Below are 21,877 nucleotides of genomic sequence, written 5' to 3'. Positions count from 1 at the left end.
ATGTAATCATTTGTTTACTTGTCTTTCTGTCCTCTACCCTAATCAAACTTGAGTTGGAAGGCAGGGACTTTGTTATATTCACCTCTGACTATTCTGTACCTCATCTATGTCTAGTATGTAACATAAAATCACTCAATGATTTTGAAGGAAGAAAATTGGAAAAACTCCCAGTGACCTGTTTTTGAATGTCAAAATCTTTTTAACGACAATCACACTTTAGTAAGTATAAGAAATGTTTATTCTGTAAATAAGAGACAAACATAAATACAATCTGCCCTGCTGATATGACTTTTCAGTTTTCCTTACTGCCCCTAGTTGTAAGAACAGTATTTTCATTCAGGATTGTTTCTCTAAATATAAACTAATTCAGGTTTGTTTGTTTTTAAAGAAACAATATTTTGCTAGTAAATGCCATTTCCTATTAACAGAATCTAGCCTTTTATGCAGATGAACAATAATACATATGCAAGGTATAATAGGTGCCAAGACCTAGAATAAAACAAAACACAAACCAATTTCCAGACTGAAATCAGTTTTTTAACATTAACAATGATGAAAGGAGGTATGGAGAAACTAGGTCACACTGCAAATAACTCCAAACTAAAAAATAAGTTCAAAAGCAACAATAACTTTGGTTGCAGAATATATCACTTAATTATAAATTATAGATGAGTATTTCAACATGGACCACATTTCAGAAAAAAGACAAATCTTTGTCAGCAATGGATTCTATCAGTGTGAACAGTGTGTGAAAATAGTGTGTCTCTCCTTTTTGCCTCTCTACTAATTACTCTCCTTTTATTATTTATTCTCATGTTTGTGCCACATGTTGGCTAGAGAGCTTGATTTGTGTACTTTACAGTAAGATAAGACAAGTTTTTGGTATGTGCAGTAATTTCTCTTTTGGTCTTTTTAGTTGCATTTCTCAAATATGTGAAAACTATGATAAAATAATACATTTAAGCAAAAGATTTTATTATCTGAAAGTATGAGAAAGATTTAAGGTTTTTAGGCTGAAAATCTATTATGCTATAGCCAATCTATCTATGTACATAGCAAACATAGCAAGGGTTTCTAAGAGTCAGGACACATTTTATGGATGAGCAATAATCTCGACTGACATTTTTAAAAAATGAAGAACATATATACCAAATCTTCAAATTTTACTATTCATAAAAACATTTTACACAACTATTCATAAGGCAAAAATTTAGATTATTTATTTTATTGTTGAAGCCTAAGAATTTCTTAGTCAATTGAAATAGACCCAGAACTGAAATTGAACTGAAATTTCATAACCATTCAAAAAATGGTTATGAAAAACCTCCAAAGCATTTAAAACACCAAGCTTTCCCCACTGTTACTTTCATTATTTCAAGGTTTAAGTATTACTTTCATGATCAATGAGAACATCCAAATCTACTAAAACTATTAAAACACAAAATTTTCCCAATTAAAGCTAATAATGTGATTTGTTTTGAAACTATGAAATCCAATAAATCTTAAAATGAGCTAATAACTAGTTTTACTTATCAGAGCAAACCTAACACCTGAAGATTTCTTGTCAAATGTTGCACAGTCAATGTTGTAAAATCAGATTAATTTAACTGGAATATAATGTAATAGAAAGGTTTTTATTTATGTCTCTATTCACAGAACGTGATTTGTTCAAAAGCAGATATAAAATAAAATTCTTAGGACATGAATTATTTCAGAGACATGAATATCTTGTTACAGACAACAGAAACACAGTAAAATTCCCCAAAGTAAAAAAGTTGGTTAAAGGAAAAACAAAAAAAAACAGTGAAGAAGTATTAAAGAGGATGGTATGTATATACTAAACAAAGGCAATTAGAATCCTTACCTTTGGGCTGCTGTTTTTACTAGTGACGTCTGTACATTAGCATGTTGAAAACGTCTACCATGAACTACAGTTCCAGAACATATTGATGCATTTTGTACATTTTCACTGCAGATGCAAGAAACAAAGAATAATTTGAACAGAGGAAAAATTACATACACACATGCAAAATAAATCCTTTCAAATCTGAACACATACACAAAAAGCTCCACACTAAAATATGTATTTTTACAGATCAATCCAATGACCATGTTAAATTGTCCACCAAGAGTTTTCCACTTTCTGAATTTGTCTCTGAAATGTTTCTAATACAATTCATGAAAGAAGATAAAACAGTAGAAGAACACTAGAATAGAAATCAGGAATCCAAATGAATGTTCTGTACTGTAAGATATCCTATAAATTAACTCAGATATATTTTTTCTTATTCTGTTAGGAACTATACATAAAAAAAAGCTTTTAAACTGTATTACAAAGATTTCTTATATGTCAAAATAAAAATCAAATGTACTAACTGTAAAAAAAAGAAAAAGAAAAAAAAAAAAAGTCAGGAGTCCCAAATTCTACTTCTGATTCTGCCATTGACTTCAAAGTTACTTAGCCTTCATGTACCACAGTTTTCTATCTATAAGTTGACAAAACTGAAATTGAAACAGTGCTTTTCAATCCTATTTCTGGGAGGTATAACAGCACAATCAATCATATCAGTAAAAGTGGTTCACTAGGACAACCCCTAAGGATTATAACTAGAAAAGAAAGAGGAATAAGAAATCTTAAAAAAAAAAAAAGAAAAAGAAAAAGAAAAAAATCCCTTTTGAGATAATCCTGATTCAGTGTCCCCTAAAGGAGACATGACCCTTCTACCCTCCAGTGCCTTCTACTTCTAGTATTATGACCAAGATTTTACTAACTATATGAGAGGAAGCTCATCTAATGAAATCTCACTCTACTGGAAATTTTCTTGCAATATTTTTATTCAGAACCAAAAAAATCATTGCAGTCAACCATAATCCCAAATTCAAAGCAAAGAATTCACGCCCTGGTACAACTTTACCTTGCTAAAAAGGTGAAAGTATAGGCTGGGTCAACTGGCCACAAAGGCAGCTAATTTTTGGTGTCAAACCCTTTATCTTTTCTGAAATGACTATACCTCAATTTCTTATTGTTGCTCAACATGTTAAGTCCAATTGGGTTGCCTTTCAAAGGTTTTAAACTGTCAGCCTTGTTTCGTCTCGCACATGTCTTCCAGGGATCACCAGAACTGGTAGAAACAATTTCAGATTGACGATTTAACTGTAAAAAGATCCATAAATGTTAAAGAGTCAATAAACACAATATGGTTGTTTGAAAACTCACTTATTAAAAAAGCTGTAAAAATAGTACCAGCTGTTGGAGACGGGAGAGAAGGATGACAGTGTCATGAATTTAAGAATAATTCAACTGTAATACTTTTTTTTCCTAAAGAGAACACAAATATGTAGGACCAGGGGTATTCATATTATTTTCTCTTCATTTAAGTGTCTCCAAACGTCTTTAAGATAATTAAAAGAGAAAAACAGAAGACATGAAGGGTAGACTATCTTCAAACAGAGCTTTACTGAGAGTAAAGAAAAATATTTCCCCTGCTACTGCTATTTGTAGGACAAGTACAGCCAAATGTGTTAATAAGTCATCATTTCAACTTACACAAGGACTTTGGCCTTAGCATCAAAGTTTCTATACAAACACAGAAACTGAAATGTCTTGATACTTTCATTGTTGCCAGTGATAATATATAGCATATCAACAATCACTTTTGGGAGATTACAGTGTGACAACAGGATGGCCCATTCCTTGGAAAATTCTTTTAAACAAAGAAACCTACTCTTACTACATTCATCACATCAGACATTTAAAAGCTACTTTCAGACTCATTAAGACAAAGGTCCACAGTTCTTAGTGATAATTTACCCAAAAACAACACTTTCAAAATCATTCTTATTTTTATTTTTATTATTTTAATGTTTATTTTTGAGACACACACAGAGAGAGAGAGAGAGAGAGAGAGAGAGAGAGAGAGAGAGAGAGCGCGCGCACAAGTGGGAGAGGGGCAGAGAGAGAAGCAGACACCGAATCCGAAGCATGCTCCAGGCCCCGAGCTGTCAGCAAAGAGCCCAACGAGCGGCTCGAACCCACAGACCATAATAAGATCATGATCTGAGCCCAAAGTCAGGACGCCCAACCACTGAGCCACCCAGGCACCCCTCTTATTTACTTTATTTTTGAATCAGTGGCCTAATATTTTATTTTCCACTCATATACAAGAAAATACAATTGTAAGAAGAGAGGAACTTGGCTTTTATTCCACAATTGATCTCCATAGAAACCTAACATTTCCCTAAAAAAATCTCTCTCACAAAAAAGTCCTCCTGAGTACAGAGTTCATTTTGCCAACACTATTCTTATTTTTAGGCAAATCTACATTACAAAATTCCAAAAAGATCTATTTTTGACACACTGCTTATCACTTTCTCCTCCTTGAGACATTTTGTTACTTCCTAATCTTTTACAGCCATGTGCTTAGACTCTTCCATTTCTGGCAATGGCACATTAAGTAATGCAGATCAATTTCCTTCCATTATCTGAAAACAACTAGAAAAAAACCTGGACAAAATGCAAACTAAAAAAATGTATGTTTAAGACAGCTGAGGACTCCGAAGGCAGTGAAGAATTAAGAACTAAGATCAGGAACAAGAAACACAAGAGACCTGAGCCCAGATTTGTATTTTCCCCTGATGCATCTATTGATTCCAGAAGATGCAACTGAGAGGCTAAGTCGGAACTTCCAACAGAGAGCTAGAGAAACAAAAAGCAGGCATGCACATCTACCATATGTGACTGGCCTCATAAACCTTCAAAATTTGGATCAGAATGATAGGCTATGAATAATAGCCTTCATAAACCTGAAATCCAGCTTCTAATCATCTCAACCTTCAGTTCAATTAAGGAAGTTCCAAATGTTTAATGTAAATCAGAATTACTTGCATAATTAATTACAGAATTAAATTGCTGTGTCCAACCTTTTACAGTTTATTCTTATTCATTAGGTCTAGGGTGGGCCTAGGAATCTGTATTTCTAGCAAGTCCCCAAGTGATGCTGATACCACATCTGGAGAACCACTGGATTAAGGTGATCCGAGACTGAGATTGCTAATGTTCCTAGTAACAAGCCAGAAGTAAATATATTTCTCTTCCAAAAAGATAATTTTCTAGGCCTCCAACTACCTCCATGATTTTTCATATGCAATTAACATTCATAGCAGACTCAAAGAAATTAGACACATGATCAAATCAAGAGAAACAATTAAAAAACGGGGAAAAAAACCCACAGGGGATAAAGATAATGGGATTATCACACTCTCATTTCTGTTAGAAGAAGAATACATCTCTTTTGCATTTGGTGAATAGCATTATTGTGGAAAGATAACAATTTAGGAATCAAACAGACTTGTCTCTTTCTAGCTGGGTAACCTTCCTTATAGTCATAGGGTTATTTCATGCATTAACAAAAATATACACAAACTGCCTATCCCTGCAATGGGCAGATGGGTAGGAATTCAGTTATCAACAGTTCCCACTCAATTAGAAATACAAGTATTCTCTCTTAGCCTAACAACTGGTCATTAAGATGCATTCATCTGAGGAAAATTAGGCCTGTCTAGTCATTGTGACCTAGCCCTTTCCCCATGTTATTCTGAAAAAATGCCTTAAGTCAATGAATGGTTCTCAAAGTGTGGCTGCTGGACCAGCAGAACCAGCATCATTTGCAAACACTTAAAATGCAAATTATCAGGCCCCACTCCAGATCTCCTAAATCAGAAACTCTGGAAGTGGGGTCCAGCAATATTTTTATCAAAGCTTCCAGGTGATTCTGACGAACACTAACACTGGAGGGTCAATGCTCTGGGTGATTTTGATATATAGAGCCTGTTAAGAATCTCAGAAGCAAAAAGTTTCCATTACCGAATGATCATATAAAGGCACCTGGATGGCTCAGTCAGTTAAGAATCTGACTCTTGGTTTCGGCTCATGTCATGATCTCACGGTTTCTTGAATTCAAGCTCCATGTTGGGCTCCGTGCTAACAGTGCAGAGCCTCCTTGGGATTCTGTTCTCCCTCTCTCTGCCCCTCCCCCACCTGAGCTATATATAAATAAATTAATTAATTAAAAAAAATTTTTTTAATGTTTATTTTTTGAGATAGAGACAGAAGTGCAAGTAGGGGAGGGGTAGAGAGAGAGAGAGAAACAGAGAATCTGAAACAGGCTCCAGGCTCTGAGCTGTCAGCACAGAGCCCGATGATGGGGCTCACAAACCATGCGATCGAACTCACAAACCATGCGATCATGACCTATGTAAGCGGACGCTTAACTGGCTGAGCCACTCAGGCACCCCTCAAAATAAGTAAATTCTAAAAAAACTTAAAAAAAAAAAAAGGCTGATCATACAATTTCATTCTATCTAGGCAATTACAAAAGCTAATATTTAGTGAATACTTACTATGAATAGGCATTATGTTAGTTACTTTATATTCAATCTCCATATTTTACACATTTCAGTAGTTCTTCAGATTGGGATTCAGCAACCACACTTAAAACAGGTCAATTACTTGCTGCTGTTGAGTGATAGGATTAATTTCCCACTTCAATTCTCTCCTTAACAAAATCTCTCCACCACATGTCATTTAAACTCTATTGACATTCTATCCTTGTGCTATGAAGATCAGTGAGCTGAAAAAGCAAAGTAACCTGTCCAAACTAGTTAAATGGCTTTAAACATTTAAAGACCAGTCTGATTCCAAAGTCTATGTGCTCCCATACTATACTGCATGAGAAATTTTTATAATGCTGTTTATAATGCTGTAGAAATATAAATAATGATGCTTAACAAGAAAAAAGCAGAAACAAACTGTGTTATTCCAGAAAGGACTCACCATTGGAATACCAACTATTCTACAGATACCAAAAAGGAACTGCACTAAATATTCCTTTATATAAATGTAGAAAGTTCATCTTTCCTTTTAAGAATTGTTTAAGCCAAGGGGCACCTGGGTGGCTCAGTCAGTTAAGCATCCAACTTCAGCTCAGATCTCGCGGTTCATGGGTTCAAGCCCCACATCGGGCTCTGTGCTGACAGCTCAGAGCCTGGAGCCTACTTTGGATTCTGTGTCTCCCTCTCACTCTGCCCCTCTCCCACTTGTGCTCTTTCTCTGCCTCTCAAAAAAAAAGCGTAATAAAAAAAATAAATAAAAAAATAAAATTCAAGATGATATATTCAATCTGAAAAATTTTAATTTTTCTTCCCCTCTGCCCCTCTGTTTAATAGCCTAACACAGTTTTCTAGCTAATGCAAGCATAAGATCAGGAGAACTGTAGACAGAAGGATTAGCACAAAACAATCGTGATTACAAAACCAACTTTAAATACAGGCATTAGCCACTGGTGGAAGACTCAGTGGAGCCATGCACTATATAGGTTACGTAGCCTCACAATTCTCACAACCATCCTATAAAATGGACAATTATTAGCAGGTCTAGAATCTGATACTCTGATGAACTACTCTAATACTTCACTCGTCCAAAAAAAGCTGTTTCTCTCAACTGAGTATCAATCCACATGGAAAACCTTTACACAGTACAAACAATAGGACAGGTATCAGCAAACCTTTTTTGTAATTTTTTTTTAATGTTTATTTATTTTTGAGAGAGAGACAGAGAGTGAGCAGGAGAGGGGCAGAGAGAGAGGGAGACACAGAATCCGAAGTAGGCTCCAGACTCTGAGCTGTCAGCACAGAGCCCAATGCAGGGCTCAAACCCACGAACCATGAGATCATGACCTGAGCCGAAGTCCAATGCTTAACTAACTGAGCTACCCAGGCGCTCCAGCAAACCTTTTTTGTAAAGGGTCACATAGCAAGTATTTCAGACTTTGTGGGTCAACAGTCTCTGTTGAAACTACTCAACTCTGTCCAAAAAATTCAAATCTGTGTTATAGCATAAAAGCAGTAATAGATAATACATAAACAAATAAGCACAGCTGTTTTCCAATGAAATTTTATTTATAAACACAAATTTAAATTTCATATAATATTTGCATGTAATAAAACAGTATTCTTTTGACTTTGGGGAAAATCATTTAAAAATGGTTCTTAGGCCATAGATTGTAGGCCAAATTGGCCTGTAAGCCTTAGTTTGCCAATTCTGTATTATATATTCATCAAGCAACAAATGAGCATAGTCAGTTACTAGAATTTAAGCTCCACAGGAAAAAGAAACTTGACTACTTTGTTCACTAGCATCTGGAACACTGTGATCAATACATATTTGTTGCATGAATAAATTTTTCATTGGGACTATGAAATGTGCAAAAATTATCAACATATGGTTCTCATCCACCCGAACTTATCACACATCAAATAAATCAATTTAACGAAAAAATAAGTATTCAAGAAATATAGCACGTAAGAATTTCAGATAAGAAGATAACCTAAAAGAATCTACTAAATGATTACATATTTATAACGTACATTACAGGGGTTTTTGGGTGGCTCAGTTGGTTAAGCATCTAACTACTGATTTTCGTTTATGCCATGATCTCATGGTTTGTGATTGAGCACCGCATCATTGCAGAGCCTACTTAGGATTCTTTCTCCTCTCTCTCTGCCCCTTCTCCCACTCGTACTCCCTCTCTCTCAAAATAAATAAATGTTTTAAAAAGTTCATTAAAGGGGTGCCTGGGTGGCTCAGTCAGTTGAGCGTCAGACTTCCGCTCAGGTCATGATCTCGCGGTATGTGAGTTCGAGCCCTGTGTCGATAGCACAGAGCCAGGTGCCTGCTTTAGATTCTGTGTCTCCTTCTCTCTCTGTGCCTCTCCTTCTCCGCTCATACTCTGTTTGTCTCTCAAAAATAAATAAACATTAAAAAATTGTTTAAAGAAAAGAAACACACCACATAAACTGAAAACCAATGTCACAGAAGTTAGTAACTGAAAACACCTTTTATTTTTCCCTGCAAAGTTTACTATATTTCTGTCCACCTAAAGAACACCTAAACAGTAGCACTCTAAGCAATCCAGATGTCAAAATAAAAGCTAGAGGGTCACTTGGGTGGCTCAGTCAGTTAAGTGTTCGACTTTGGCTCAGATCATGATCTGTGGTTCGTGAGTTCAAGCCCTACGTCAGGCTCTGTGCTGATAGCTCAGAGCCTGGAGCCTGATTCGGATTCTGTGTCTCCCTCTCTCTCTGCCCCTCTCCTGCTCACACTCCATCTCTCTCTCTCTCTCTGAAAAATAAACATTAAAAAAACTTTTTAATAAAAAAAAAAAGCTAGGGAAAACTGCAATGTGAAAAAAACCTCATAGTTTTTCATTGTAACTTCATAAAGAAAAATTTTAGAGTACTAAGAGAAAATCTTCAAATTCTATAAATTCCCTTAATTACAACAAAATAGAGATGTTGTAGGAGAAAAAAAACCCCACAAAGATGGAGGGAAAGTAAATTTAAAAGCCCCTATAATACTATTCAACTGTAAATACAAGAAATCTGTGAAGAGGGTACTATGTCAAAATAGTAAAATTCAACTTTGACCACATACTTCCCAAGATTACAAGAAAATAGGAACTTTCATATATTATTAGCGGGAATGGCAAATGCTAACTCCTATGAATGAGGCATTTGGTAATAACTAGCAAAATTACATATATATTTACCCTCTGAAACAGCAACTGCAATTCTAGGAATCTATCCCAAAAGTATACTGTAAAGATATGAAAAGATATAAGCATAAGGCTTTACTTATTTATTTTAAAGCATAAGGCTTTATTAAAGCACTACTTATAGTAACAAAAGACTAGGAAACACCTCTGCTCATCACTAGGCAATCAACTAAATATCTGTTTATCCACTCACAGGAATACTATGTAACAATAAAAGAGATGATACAGAGGTTTTTTTAAAAATGTTTTATTAATTTTTGCTAGAGGGCGTGAGCCGGGGAGGGGCAGAGAGAGAGGGAGAGAAGATTAGAAGTGGGCTCTGCACTGACAGCAGTGAACCCGAGGCAGGGCTTGAACAGACGAACCCGTGAGATCATGACCTGAATCAGATGCCCAACTGACTGAGCCACCTAGGTGCCCCAAGAGATGATAAAGATCTCTAAATACTTTGCAGACTATACTGTTAAGCAAAACAATCGAAGTATCAAATAGTGTGGGCAGTTTCTCCAAGAAAGGATGTATATTCTATTAAAAAAGTGAAGAGGGGTGCCTGGGTGGTTCAGTCGGTTGAGCGTCCGACTTCAGCTCAGGCCATGATCCCATGGTTTGTGGGTTCGAGCCCTGCATTGGGCTCTGTGCTGACAGCTCAGAGCCTGGAGCCTGCTTCGGATTCTGTGTCTCCCTTTCTCTTTGTCCCTCCCCTACTCACGCTCTGTCTCTCTGTCTCTCTTTCTCTCTCTCAAAAAATGAATAAATGTTAAAAAAAAAAAAAAAAGGAAGGAAGAAAATTAAAATGAAAGGCTAAACCATGTAATTTTTAAAAAAGGTTACCTATTAGTGAAAGAGAAAAGGATAGAGGAAATCAGAACAAAACCTAGACTTCTCTGAATAAAACTTCTTTTATAGATAGGACTTTCAAATCACAAAAATGTTTTTTGTATAATTATAAAACAAACTCATTTTAATTGATTTAAAAAAAAAAAGTAGTAGGGGCACCTGGCTGGCTCAGTCGGAGCTGCATGTAACTCTTGATCTCGGGGTTATGGGTTCAAGTCCCAGGTTGGGTGTAAAGATTACTTAACACAAATAAACAAAAAAAAATTTTTTTAAAGTTCACTCAAAAAAACAAAAACACACAACATAGTAATTTAAATACTCATTCCTAATAGGATATACCTGACGGTGCCACCAAACACCAACAAGCAAACAGAAGGAAAAAAAAATTAATCATTTTATTAGTAATTATATTCGTACTGGTATTGTGAAACAATCTCGTAGGACAAAGCAAGTAAGTAATTAAGTTAACATCATTAGGAAAAAAGACACTAAACCCAAAAGCCATTAAAGGAAAAAAGATCAATATTTTGACAACATAAGAAAACTTTTTATCCAAGGCAATAATCGTCAAAAGCAAATGCAAAAGACTAGTCAAAAAAAAATGGTTTAAACTATTAGCAGATAGTATCACAGCAAGGGGCCAAATTCTCCAAAAGACTCTATTTCATCAATCTATGAAACCATTATAAGACACGTATCATTGTAAATACAAACGTGCAAACAAATTTTTCTAAATGAACTATGTCATGCCATTATTATTATGCATCTAGATAGATTTCAGAGATGTCAAAAAAGTGTTACTTAGACTCAATATAGTAAGAATTCATATGAATCAATAATATTCTACAGACTAAATTTAAAAAATGGGCAAAGATATTAACTGACAGTTATCAAAAATGAAAAATAAATGGACTACACATATGAAAACACATTTTACCTTACTCATAATAAAAGAAATGCAAATTAAGACTATATTGAGAGATGCCTGGGTAGCTCAGTCAGTTAAGCGTCTGACTCTTGATTTCAGCTCAGGTCATGATCTCATGATTTGTGAGATTAAGCCCCATCTGAGGCTGCACTGACAGCACAGAGCCTGCTTTGGGATTCATTCTCTCTCTCTCTCTCTCTTTCTGATTCTCTCTCCCTCTCCCCGCCTCCCCCACTCACTTTCTCTCTCTCTCAAAATAAACTTTAGAAATACATATATAAAAATCTTCTTTTGAAGTATTAGTTTTTAGTATATAAACTAAAAAAATTACCAAAAAAAAAAAAAATCAGAAAAGCAACACTTGCCTTTTTTCCTTTTGAGGTCTCAGAATCCTCATCTTCACCCACACTGAGTAGATTTGCCTCACTACACAGAAAACAAGGGGGAAAAAAACCTTAAGTGACAATTACAACCCATACATTAATTCAGAAGTTTTATTCTCTTTGCTCACCTAATTCAGGGATCAGCAAATGTTTCCTATAAAGGGCCAGAGAGTAAACATGGTCTTTATACCAACTACTCTGCCATTTTGGTATGAAAGCAGCCACAGACCACAGGTGTGGCTGTGTTCCAGTAAAACTATTAACAAAATCTAATGATGGGCCAGATTCAGCCAATGGGCCATCGTTTGTTGCCCTTGCTATAAGTGAACATATAATTTTTGTTTTCCTAACTGTAGATTCCATTTATAGTCACTAATTTTTCCTTTCTGTCTTGGATTTAAAATTAGGGGAAAAGAACAGAGAAACAAAATAGAGAAAAAGCTGGTAAGAAAACCTTAGCTGATATAAAGAAAGTAATTCCAATGGTGTTACCACAGTAAAACAGTTACACCTTTGCAACTCCTGGAAATATCAACACTTTAGAATCACTGGCCTGAGACTCTAAAAGATCAGACTGATATATCTATTTAATCTCAAAATATTAAAAAAGCTGAAGCTCCTAAGGATCCTCTTACAATGATAAACCAAAGAGTATGATTCATAAATGAAATATACAGAACAAGTAATATAATCATGACAAATCTAACAAAGAAAGTCAAAATACATTCTTCTAAAGACAACTGTTAACCTATTTTTAGAAAAATCTTAGTTATTTATAATAAAAATGTAAAATATTTGTTTCATTGCTGTTTATACACATCCCAACTTTTTTACTAGTAAAAATTCTCTTTTTTCCAAACATTTTACAAAAATATTTAAAAGGTGGTATACTTTCTACTCAATTTTGGATCTAATTCAAAATTTTCAAAATTACATAAGAAAAATATATTATTTATAGTGATAAAATATAATACTAATATTATATATATAATTATAATAAAATACTTGTATTTTATTTTTATTATATAATAATAAAAGACAGGAGAGAAAGATAACCACAAAATACCAATTTTAGGTGAAAACCTTACCAGTTCGAAGTTCTCCTTCGAATAAAAGTTTACAGTCAGTTCAATATCTCATAGATGAAAACACATGAAAGTGGTAATGATGAATGGAGCTGTTGCCCAGACAGAAAAGTGAAGCACCTACAATGTTTATTAGCCAATATCTTCTGAATGACTTTTTGTGTAGAAATTTTTAAAAATACTTATAGTTTGGTAGAACTCCTTGTATATATTTATGTATCTCTGAATTTGTTCTGGCCCAGTGGAAAACCAGATCAACAAACCAAGGCACCTAATAGCAACGGTGACTTTGTAATACAAATCTCATGATATGCAAAAGGTTGTGTTAAAACTATCATTTAAATTTTACAAAGCAGTCATTCTAAGCACACTAACAAAGTGTAATAACTACTCTGTTTAACTTTTGCCTGAGTTAACATCTGTGTTTATCATTTATATAGTTTCTGCTTTCTCTGGTAGTAATGTGATCTAAGATGGATAGGGCAACTGGGAAGAAAGATACACTATAGGACTTAAACTTTCACAAAAAACTCAGGGGTCTTAATGTGGGTTCACTTACTCATGATAAACAGTAGCTTTTCAAATCAGAAATGTTATTTAAAAAAAAGAACAATTTCTTTAATTGAAAATCTTTAATGATCAATTTTTAATAAGCTTACATGTATTACATGCACATAATCATTTCAAAAGACACATAATCATTCACATGCACATAATCATTCAAAAGAGAAATGAAAAAGCAAAATTATTTAATAAAAATCTGCTTTTTCTTTCCTTGATGCTACTATAAAAGATGTTTTCTTAAGAATACCATACTCTTAAAAATACTTCCATGGAATATAAATCATTCTTCAATGAAATGTCATTCTTATAAAATATGTGACGGAAGAAAAAAAGTTCTTACTCTTTATCTGTATCTCCTTCACTTTCGTCTCCATGATCAAAGCTCCAATTATTTTTAAAACCTCCATCTCTCTTAGATTCTGATCTAGCCAAAGCTGAAATAAAACAGAGATAAATATTCATTAACAAAGCTATTCAATATGAAATAAAATTTAGCATTTCTCAAGCTCTTTGATTAGTCTAGATGTTTTCTTAATTTTCTTGCTTTTTGAATATTTCTTATAAACATCTTATCTCCAAAATGAAAAAGAACACATTAAAATCTGTTTCTGCTAATTTACAGTTGTCCATATGCATGAGTTTGTTACCAAGAAGAAAACTCAAATTGGTAAGATTTGATACAATAAAAATAGAGGCGGAGCATATGAGTATGTATAAAATATATAAAAGCCAACCCTGTATGTCCATATTTGATCACTGATCAAATTACTACCTGTTACTTTGTTATTTTGTTTATAAACCATTTATGAGAACTATATCCAGACACTAGCCTTTTGTTTACTTCAGTCAATCATCTCTGCCTTTTAACAGAAGAGAAATCAATGTTTTCTGTGTTGACAATATGGTGAACTCAACGTCCAGGAAAATCCTCTAGATCAGAACACCACATATACTCATGATGAGTTTTAAAATTTTAAGTGAGTGGCTAAAACCCTCTGAAACCATAAACAACCAGAAAGTGGGAACTGAGAGATAAATGAGTTCTGAAGCTGGCATTTGTCTCAGAGTCAAAAACCTGATGGCCTAGATCCTGGGCTTTAAGATCAAGTTTGGGATGCCAGCAAGATGAGAGGTTAAACTGATGACCAGAAGATCTGAAGGGCAACCTTAAAATTAGGTGAACTAGGAGAAAAAAAGAAACTGAAAGAAAGTAGGAATAATTCTGATGTCTTTCCTTTGCTCTGGGTTTTTAGGTTAAACTGATGACAAAGTGTATTTATCTCATGGTTAGGGAATTCCTAACCACCACAAGCTCACAATTACTCAGGTTTGGGACCAGAATTTTCATAACCATAACCTACAGGACCCAGGAAAGTCTATAATTAAAACAGTCTCACAAGAGGCTGAGTATCACTAGATGTTGGAAAAATGCAAATCAAAACTATAATGAGATACTCAGTCATTAGGATAGCCATTATTTTTAAAAAACATGAAATAGTAAGTGTTGGTAAGAATGTGGAGAAACTGGAAATTCTGTGCATCGCTGGTGGGAATGTAAAACAGTGCAGCCACCATGGGAAGTTCGGCAGTTCCTCAGAGTTAAACAGAATTACCCTATGTTCCAGAAATCTCATTTCTAGGTTTGTACCCAAAATAATTGGGACAGCACGGACTCTGATACTTACACACCAATATTCATAGTAGCATTAATCACATAGCCAAAGGTGAAAACAACTCAAATGTCCAGCAAAAGATGAATAAATAAATAAAATGTTCTGTGTATATATGCATATACATACACACACAGAGGAATATTATTCAGCCATAAAGGAATCAAATTCTGAATAATGCTACAACATGGATCAACCCTGAAAACATTACAATGAGTTAAACAAGCTAGCCATAAAATAACATATATTGTATGACTCCACTTATATGAGGTATCAAGGATAGGCAAATTCAGAAGCAGAAAGTGCGACAGAGGTTAACAGGGGTTGGAGAAGGAGAAGAATGGAGAGTTATTTTTTTAATTGGCATATGGTTTTTGTTTGGGATGATGAAAAAGTTCTGGAAATGAATGGTGGTAATGATTGTACAACATTATGAAAGTACTTAATGACAATCCAAATTGTACACTTGAAAATGATTAAAATTGTAAATTTTGTTATGTATATTTCTGCTACAATAAAAAACCATTTTTAAAGCCCCACCCTGCAAAAAGCCTCTATGTGACTAGCAGAATCAAATATAAATCCTCTCGAAAAATTTCAATACAGCCTCAAAAAGAGTTTCAAAGAATAGGAGTTCACAACCAAAATTATGAAATGGGAAGGAAGAAGTCACTATGAGCAAATCTGAAACCTCTTTACATGTATACTGGGGTTGGACAAATAATAGTGTATAATGGATGCAAGGTTTCTCCCTGTCAGAGAAAGAGGTTACAAATAAGCAACAGAAAAGAAAACCAGAATGAACTCTGTTTATTCTAATGGTACTAGAGAAAGAGATATCAGTATGAATCCATATTTGTTTGACATATATACAGATAGGTAAAAGAACAAATATAGGCATGTCTTGTAGCATGGGTTAGTATACAGAACTAAGGCTCTCTTCTCTGAGAAGTCTAAAAAGCAGCGATAGCCTAGTGGCAACAAGTACACTTACAGCCAGATCCTGATTTTTAAATATCATTCTCTAATAAACGGAGCTCAGGCTCCTAGAAGAAATGACTGATTCTAAGGATGGGGCAGGGAAAATACAAGATAAACCTAGAATATTCTGTATACTAGGAAATAAGGAGGTTCTTTTTCAAAAAAAAAAAAAAGATGGGGGAATATCAAAAGGTTACAGGAGCCAAACTGAACCTCCCAATAGTTGAACAAGGGTGAAACAATTTTAGCAAAAATAAACAACAGTATTGAATTATAACTCCCAAAAGTAAACAAATATTCACGAAGTCATACTGACATAAATGACTGAATGAATAAATAACTAAATGGGAAAAAGGGACATACTTTCCTTAAAAAAGAATTCCAAATGATATATGCACAAACTCTTTCCTATAAGAGATGAAACTTAATTCCCTTTCCCTTCAGTATAGACTGGACTTGGTAACTCACTTACAAGCATCGACTACAGAAAGGGAAAAAAGTCAATTGACAGTGATATCTGACAATCACTACCTCAGCCATAATTAAGGTTAAAATCAAAAGTGACGTCTTATTCACAGGATGTAGTATTTAATATGATGTGATGAAAATGCCACTTCAGCTCTGTGGTCTTCTTCCCAAAAACCCATAATGCCAGTTAATCATGAGAAAACATCAGATAAACTGAGAAACAGTCTACAAAATACCTGACTAGTATGCTTTTAAAAAGGAAGGAAAGATTAAGAAACTATTATAGATCAGAGGAGACTAAGGAGATGTAACGATCAAAATGCGGTATCCTGGATTGGACCTTGGAATAAGAAAAGGACATTAGTGAAATAACCAGGGAAGTGCAAATAAAGTCTGTAGTTTGGGTAATAGTATTATAGTTATGTTAATTTCCAAGTTTTTAACAAATGTACTATGATCATATAAGGTGCTAACATTAAGAAAAAATGAATAGTATATAGAAACTATGACATCTTCGAAACCTGTCTATGAATTTAAAATTATTCCCCCAAAAAAACATTAAAAAATCAAAAGTAATGGGGCGCCTGGGTGGCGCAGTCGGTTGAGCGTCCGACTTCAGCCAGGTCACGATCTCGCGGTCTGTGAGTTCGAGCCCCGCGTCGGGCTCCGAGCTGATGGCTCAGAGCCTGGAGCCTGTTTCCGATTCTGTGTCTCCCTCTCTCTCTGCCCCTCCCCCGTTCATGCTCTGTCTCTCTCTGTCCCAAAAATAAAAAAATAAAAAAAACGTTGAAAAAAAAAATTAAAAAAAAAAATCAAAAGTAAAATGAACCTGTTTTAAAAAAAAGATGGTTAGGTGAAAGTTATGGTACCAAGACAGAAAAGGTAATTAAACTATAATGATTTCTAAGCTAATGAAGACTCATAATCGAGCAACTAGTATCCATCAAATAGGCAAGTTAGTCAAAAAGGCCACGAGGCAGCGAAAAGTCAAGAAATGTTTATTATTTATGCACTGAAGGAACTAGGGTTCTAAACACACAATTCTAACACATCTAGTCACATGATTTCGCAATCCACAGATTAGAACCTCTAAATGTATAAATGAAAGAACAATCAACAGATTAGAACTTCTAAATGTATAAATAAAAGAACAATAACCTCGAGAAAGTGATTACTGCCAATAAAAAAAAATAAGTTAGAAGAAACAAACATTTTTAAAACATAAGTTTAGGGCAACTTACAGTAGGAGCAAAACCTTAAATCCTTAAAAGTCCTGGAGAGCATTTCACATTTCAATATCCTGCTATAGCTGACATTAGTAATAATGAGAATAGAAAATTATGTCCACTAAACTCCACTTACAAAATTAAGTGGAAGAAGAGATAAAGGTTAAGAAGGGATCCCAGTAAGTATCACAAAAATAAATGCATTTTTCTCCATATGCTTCACTAAAATGACAGTAAAGGAAGGAGAGGAGAAAAAGTAGAAACCTTAAGAACAAAAAGAAAAGCAGAAAGGAGATAACAGTAAATGAGAGATGTAACTAAACTGAAAGATGAAAACGTGATGGATGGGGAGGCACTGACTTAGTTGACTAGAGAAAACACACCTAAATACCTACAAGGGCACAAATATTACCAAACTGACACAAGAAGATTTGAACACTGCTGCATCAATAAAAGAAACTGAATTATTACAAATATTTCCATAAAGAAATATTCAGGCCCAAAAGGCCTCTCTAGTAATTTTTTTATACAGGTTATTTTTATTTCACAGTAAGTAATTTCGTCCTATTTTTTAAGTAAACTCTACCCCCAACATGGGGCTCAATCTTACAACCCCAAGTTCAAGAGTCACATGCTCTAATGACTGAGTTAGCCAGGTGCCCCTATAGTAATTTCTTTCAAGCTTTTAAGAAAGAGCAACACATTTATTTTCCCAGAAAATAAAAGAAGGGGAAATACCCTGCACTGACTTCGCAAAGTAAGAGTATCTGGATTCCAAACCTGACAATGACACCCAAGGAAGGAAAATTACCACTCTCTCATGGAGACAAATATAAAACCCTAAATAAAATATCAGCAAATCAAATCCAGTAATATGTAAAGAAAAATATATACTAATCGAGCAGAGTTTATTCCAAAAGAATCAACATTTAAAAATCATAAATATAACTCACAAAACAAATACTTTGCAACAAACAGAAAACAGTAACAAATACTGTTTAGGGGCACCTGGGTGGCTCAGTCAGTTAAGCGCCTGACTCCTGATTTTGGCTCAGGTCATGATTTCACAGTTCCTGAGTTAGAGCCCAGCGTTGGGCTCTGGGCTGACAGTGTGGAGCCTGCTTGAGATTCTCTCTCTGCCTCTCCCCTGCTTGTGTGTTCTCTCTCTCCTTCTCTAAATAAACTTCTAAAAATTTCTTTAAAAATTAAAAAAATAATTTTTAAAAATTTAATAAATACAGTAGACATTAATCCAACTACATCAATAATCACTCTGAACATCAATGGTTTAGGTGCACCAATCAAAAGACAGAGTTGTCAAAGTGGATCAAATAACAGACCCAACCATAAGCCATCTACAAGAAACATACTTCAGACACTAAATAAACAAATGGACACAAACAGATTAAAAGTAAACAGATGGGGAAAGATATACCACACTAACAATAATCAAAAGAAAGCAGGAGTAGCTATGTTTTCAGACAAAGCAGGTGTAAAAGCAAGGAAAGTTATTAGACGTGAAGAAGGGCATTACATAATGTTAACAGAGTCAATTTTCTTTAATTTTTTAATATTTATTTTTGAGAGAAAGCGCACCTGCGCAAGTGGGCCAGAGAGAGAAAAGGCACAGAATCTGAAGCAGGCTCCAGCTCTGAGCTGTCAGCACATAGGCCGATGAGGGGCTTGAACCCATGAACCATGAGATTATGACCTGAGCTGAAGTAGGATGCTTAACCATCTGAGCCACCCAGGCACCCCAACAGAGTCAATTTTCAATGAAGACATAACAATCCCTAATATGTATGTACCTAACAACAGTGTTAAACTATATAAGGCAGAATATAATAGAATTCCAAGAAGAAAACAGGAGACCTGTTATAATAATTGGAAACTGTAACATTCCTGTATTAGAAATGGACTGTGACAGTGGGCAGAAAATCACTGAGGACAAAGTTGAACTCAATAATACCACCAACCAACTGGAGATGATGGACATCTACAGACCACTTCTTCATCCAACAACACAAAAATACACATTTTTCCCAAGCTCACATGGAACGATTACTAAGACAGACTACATTCTAAGCCATAAAACACTTTAAAAAATTTACAGAAACAGAAAGCACACAACGTCTGCTCTGAGATCAGAACAGGATTAAACTAGAAATCTATAAGTGAAAGGCTAGAAATCAACAAATGGAAAATTCCAAAATACGTGGAAGATTAAAACACCTCTAAATAACAAATGGATCAATGAAGAAACTTCAAAATAAATTTAAAAATATTTTGAACTAAATAAAAATGAAAGCACAACTTACCAAATTTGAGAGATATAGTGAAAGCAGATACACAGGGAAATTTATAGCACTGAAAGCATGTATAAAGAAATATCTCAACTACATCACCTAAGCTTCTATCTTAGGAAGCTAGAAAAAGAGCAGTTCAAAACTGAAGCATAAGAAAAGAAATAATACAAATTAGGGCATAAATCAATGAAACTGAATAGGGAATCAATCAAAAAAAAAATCAACAAAACCAAAATCTGGTTCTTTAAAGACTAATATAATCCATAAGCTGCCAGCCAGGCTAATTAAAAAGAGGGAAGACACAGGGATACCTGGGTGGTTCACTCAGTTAAGCATCCAACTCTTAGTTTCAGCTCAGTTGATCATCTCATGGTTCTCGGGATGAAGCTCTGTAGCGGGCTCCACACTGACAGCATGGAGCCTGCTTGGGATTTTCTTTCCCCCTCCCTCTCAAAATAAATAAACTTAAAAAAAAAAGGCGGCGGGGGGGGGGGAGACACAAATTACTAGTATCATAAATGAAAAAGGAACATCACTACAGATCTCATAGATATTAAAAGAATAAAGTAATAGTATTAACTCCACATCCAAATTTAATAACCCAGATGAAATGGACCACTTCCTTGAAAGATACAAGCTGCCAAAACTCACACAAAAAGAAACAAATGATCTACATAAGCCTCTATCAAAGAAACGTAATCAATAATTACTTTCCAAAACAAAACACCACGCCCAGACGGGTTCACTAGTGAATTCTACCAAATATTTATGGAATAAATTGTATTAATTCTCTATTATCTCTTTCAGAAGATAGAAGCATTCTATGAGACCAACAGCACCCTAGCATCAAACCAGATAGAGACATTTACTAACGAATTGAATCCAACAATGTGTAAGAATTATGCACCATGACCAAATGGGATTTGTCCCAGCTTTGAAGGACTGGTTCATCATTCAAAAATTAATGTAATCCATTTCATCAATAGGCTGAAAAAGAAAAGTCATACAATCCTATCGATAGAGGCAGAAAAAGCACTTGATGAAATTCAACTCTTATTCATGATTTTTAAAACTCAGTAAACGAGGAATACGGAGGAACTCCCTAAACTTAATAAAGAGCATCTACAAAAATCCACAGCCAACATCATACATAATGGTGAGAAACTGAAGCTTTTCCACTGAGATCAGGTACAAGGGAGGAATGACCTCTCATCATTCCTTTTCAATAATGCACTGGAAATTTTGCTAATTCAATAAAACAAGAGAAGGAAAAAAGAGAGCTACAGATTGGGAAAGAAGAAATAAAACTTTGTTCAGAGATGATATTTCCACATAAAATCCAAAATAATCCATCAAAAAAAATGCAATTAAGAAGCAATTATACTGTCTGAAAAATATAAGATTAATACAAAAAGGTCAATTGCTTTCCAATATACCAATAATATAAAAGTGGAATTTGAAATTAAAAGCACAATACCACTTACATTAGCATGCCCCAAAATATAATACTTAGCTGTAAAGCTAACAAAATATGTACAAGAGCTATAAGGAAAACTACAAAACTCCAATAAATGTAATCAAAGTAGAACTAAATATCATGGATAGCACGACTCAATATTGTCAAGTTACCAATTCTTCCCAACATTATCTACAGATTTAATGCAATTGCAATAAAAATCTCAGCAAGTTATTTTGTAGATAGTGAGAAGCAGATTATAAATTTATGTGGAGAGGCTAAAGACCCAGAATAGCCAACACAATATTTATGAAGAACAAATCTGGAAGACTAACACCACCCAACTTTGAGTCTCACTATAA

The 21,877-nt window shown here is 34.5% G+C and overlaps 1 protein-coding gene across 2 annotated transcripts in view; it reads right to left on the bottom strand.

The window, feature by feature from the left end:
* The window catches only part of SENP6 (SUMO specific peptidase 6), a 117,079-nt gene that overhangs the window by 80,589 nt on the left and 14,613 nt on the right, over positions 1–21,877 (bottom strand). For both annotated transcript variants that reach the window (XM_030315860.1, XM_030315861.1), the window contains exons 2-5: positions 13,749–13,842; positions 11,742–11,802; positions 3,012–3,154; positions 1,865–1,969 (exon numbers count right to left, since the gene is read on the bottom strand). In XM_030315860.1, the coding sequence (XP_030171720.1) occupies positions 1,865–1,969; positions 3,012–3,154; positions 11,742–11,802; positions 13,749–13,842 (403 nt within the window). The remainder of the gene's footprint in view (positions 1–1,864; positions 1,970–3,011; positions 3,155–11,741; positions 11,803–13,748; positions 13,843–21,877) is intronic.

This window comes from Lynx canadensis, chromosome B2 (genome assembly GCF_007474595.2).
Source record: "Lynx canadensis isolate LIC74 chromosome B2, mLynCan4.pri.v2, whole genome shotgun sequence".
NCBI classification, from domain to species: domain Eukaryota; kingdom Metazoa; phylum Chordata; class Mammalia; order Carnivora; family Felidae; genus Lynx; species Lynx canadensis.
This window is presented reverse-complemented; position numbering and strand designations above follow the sequence as displayed.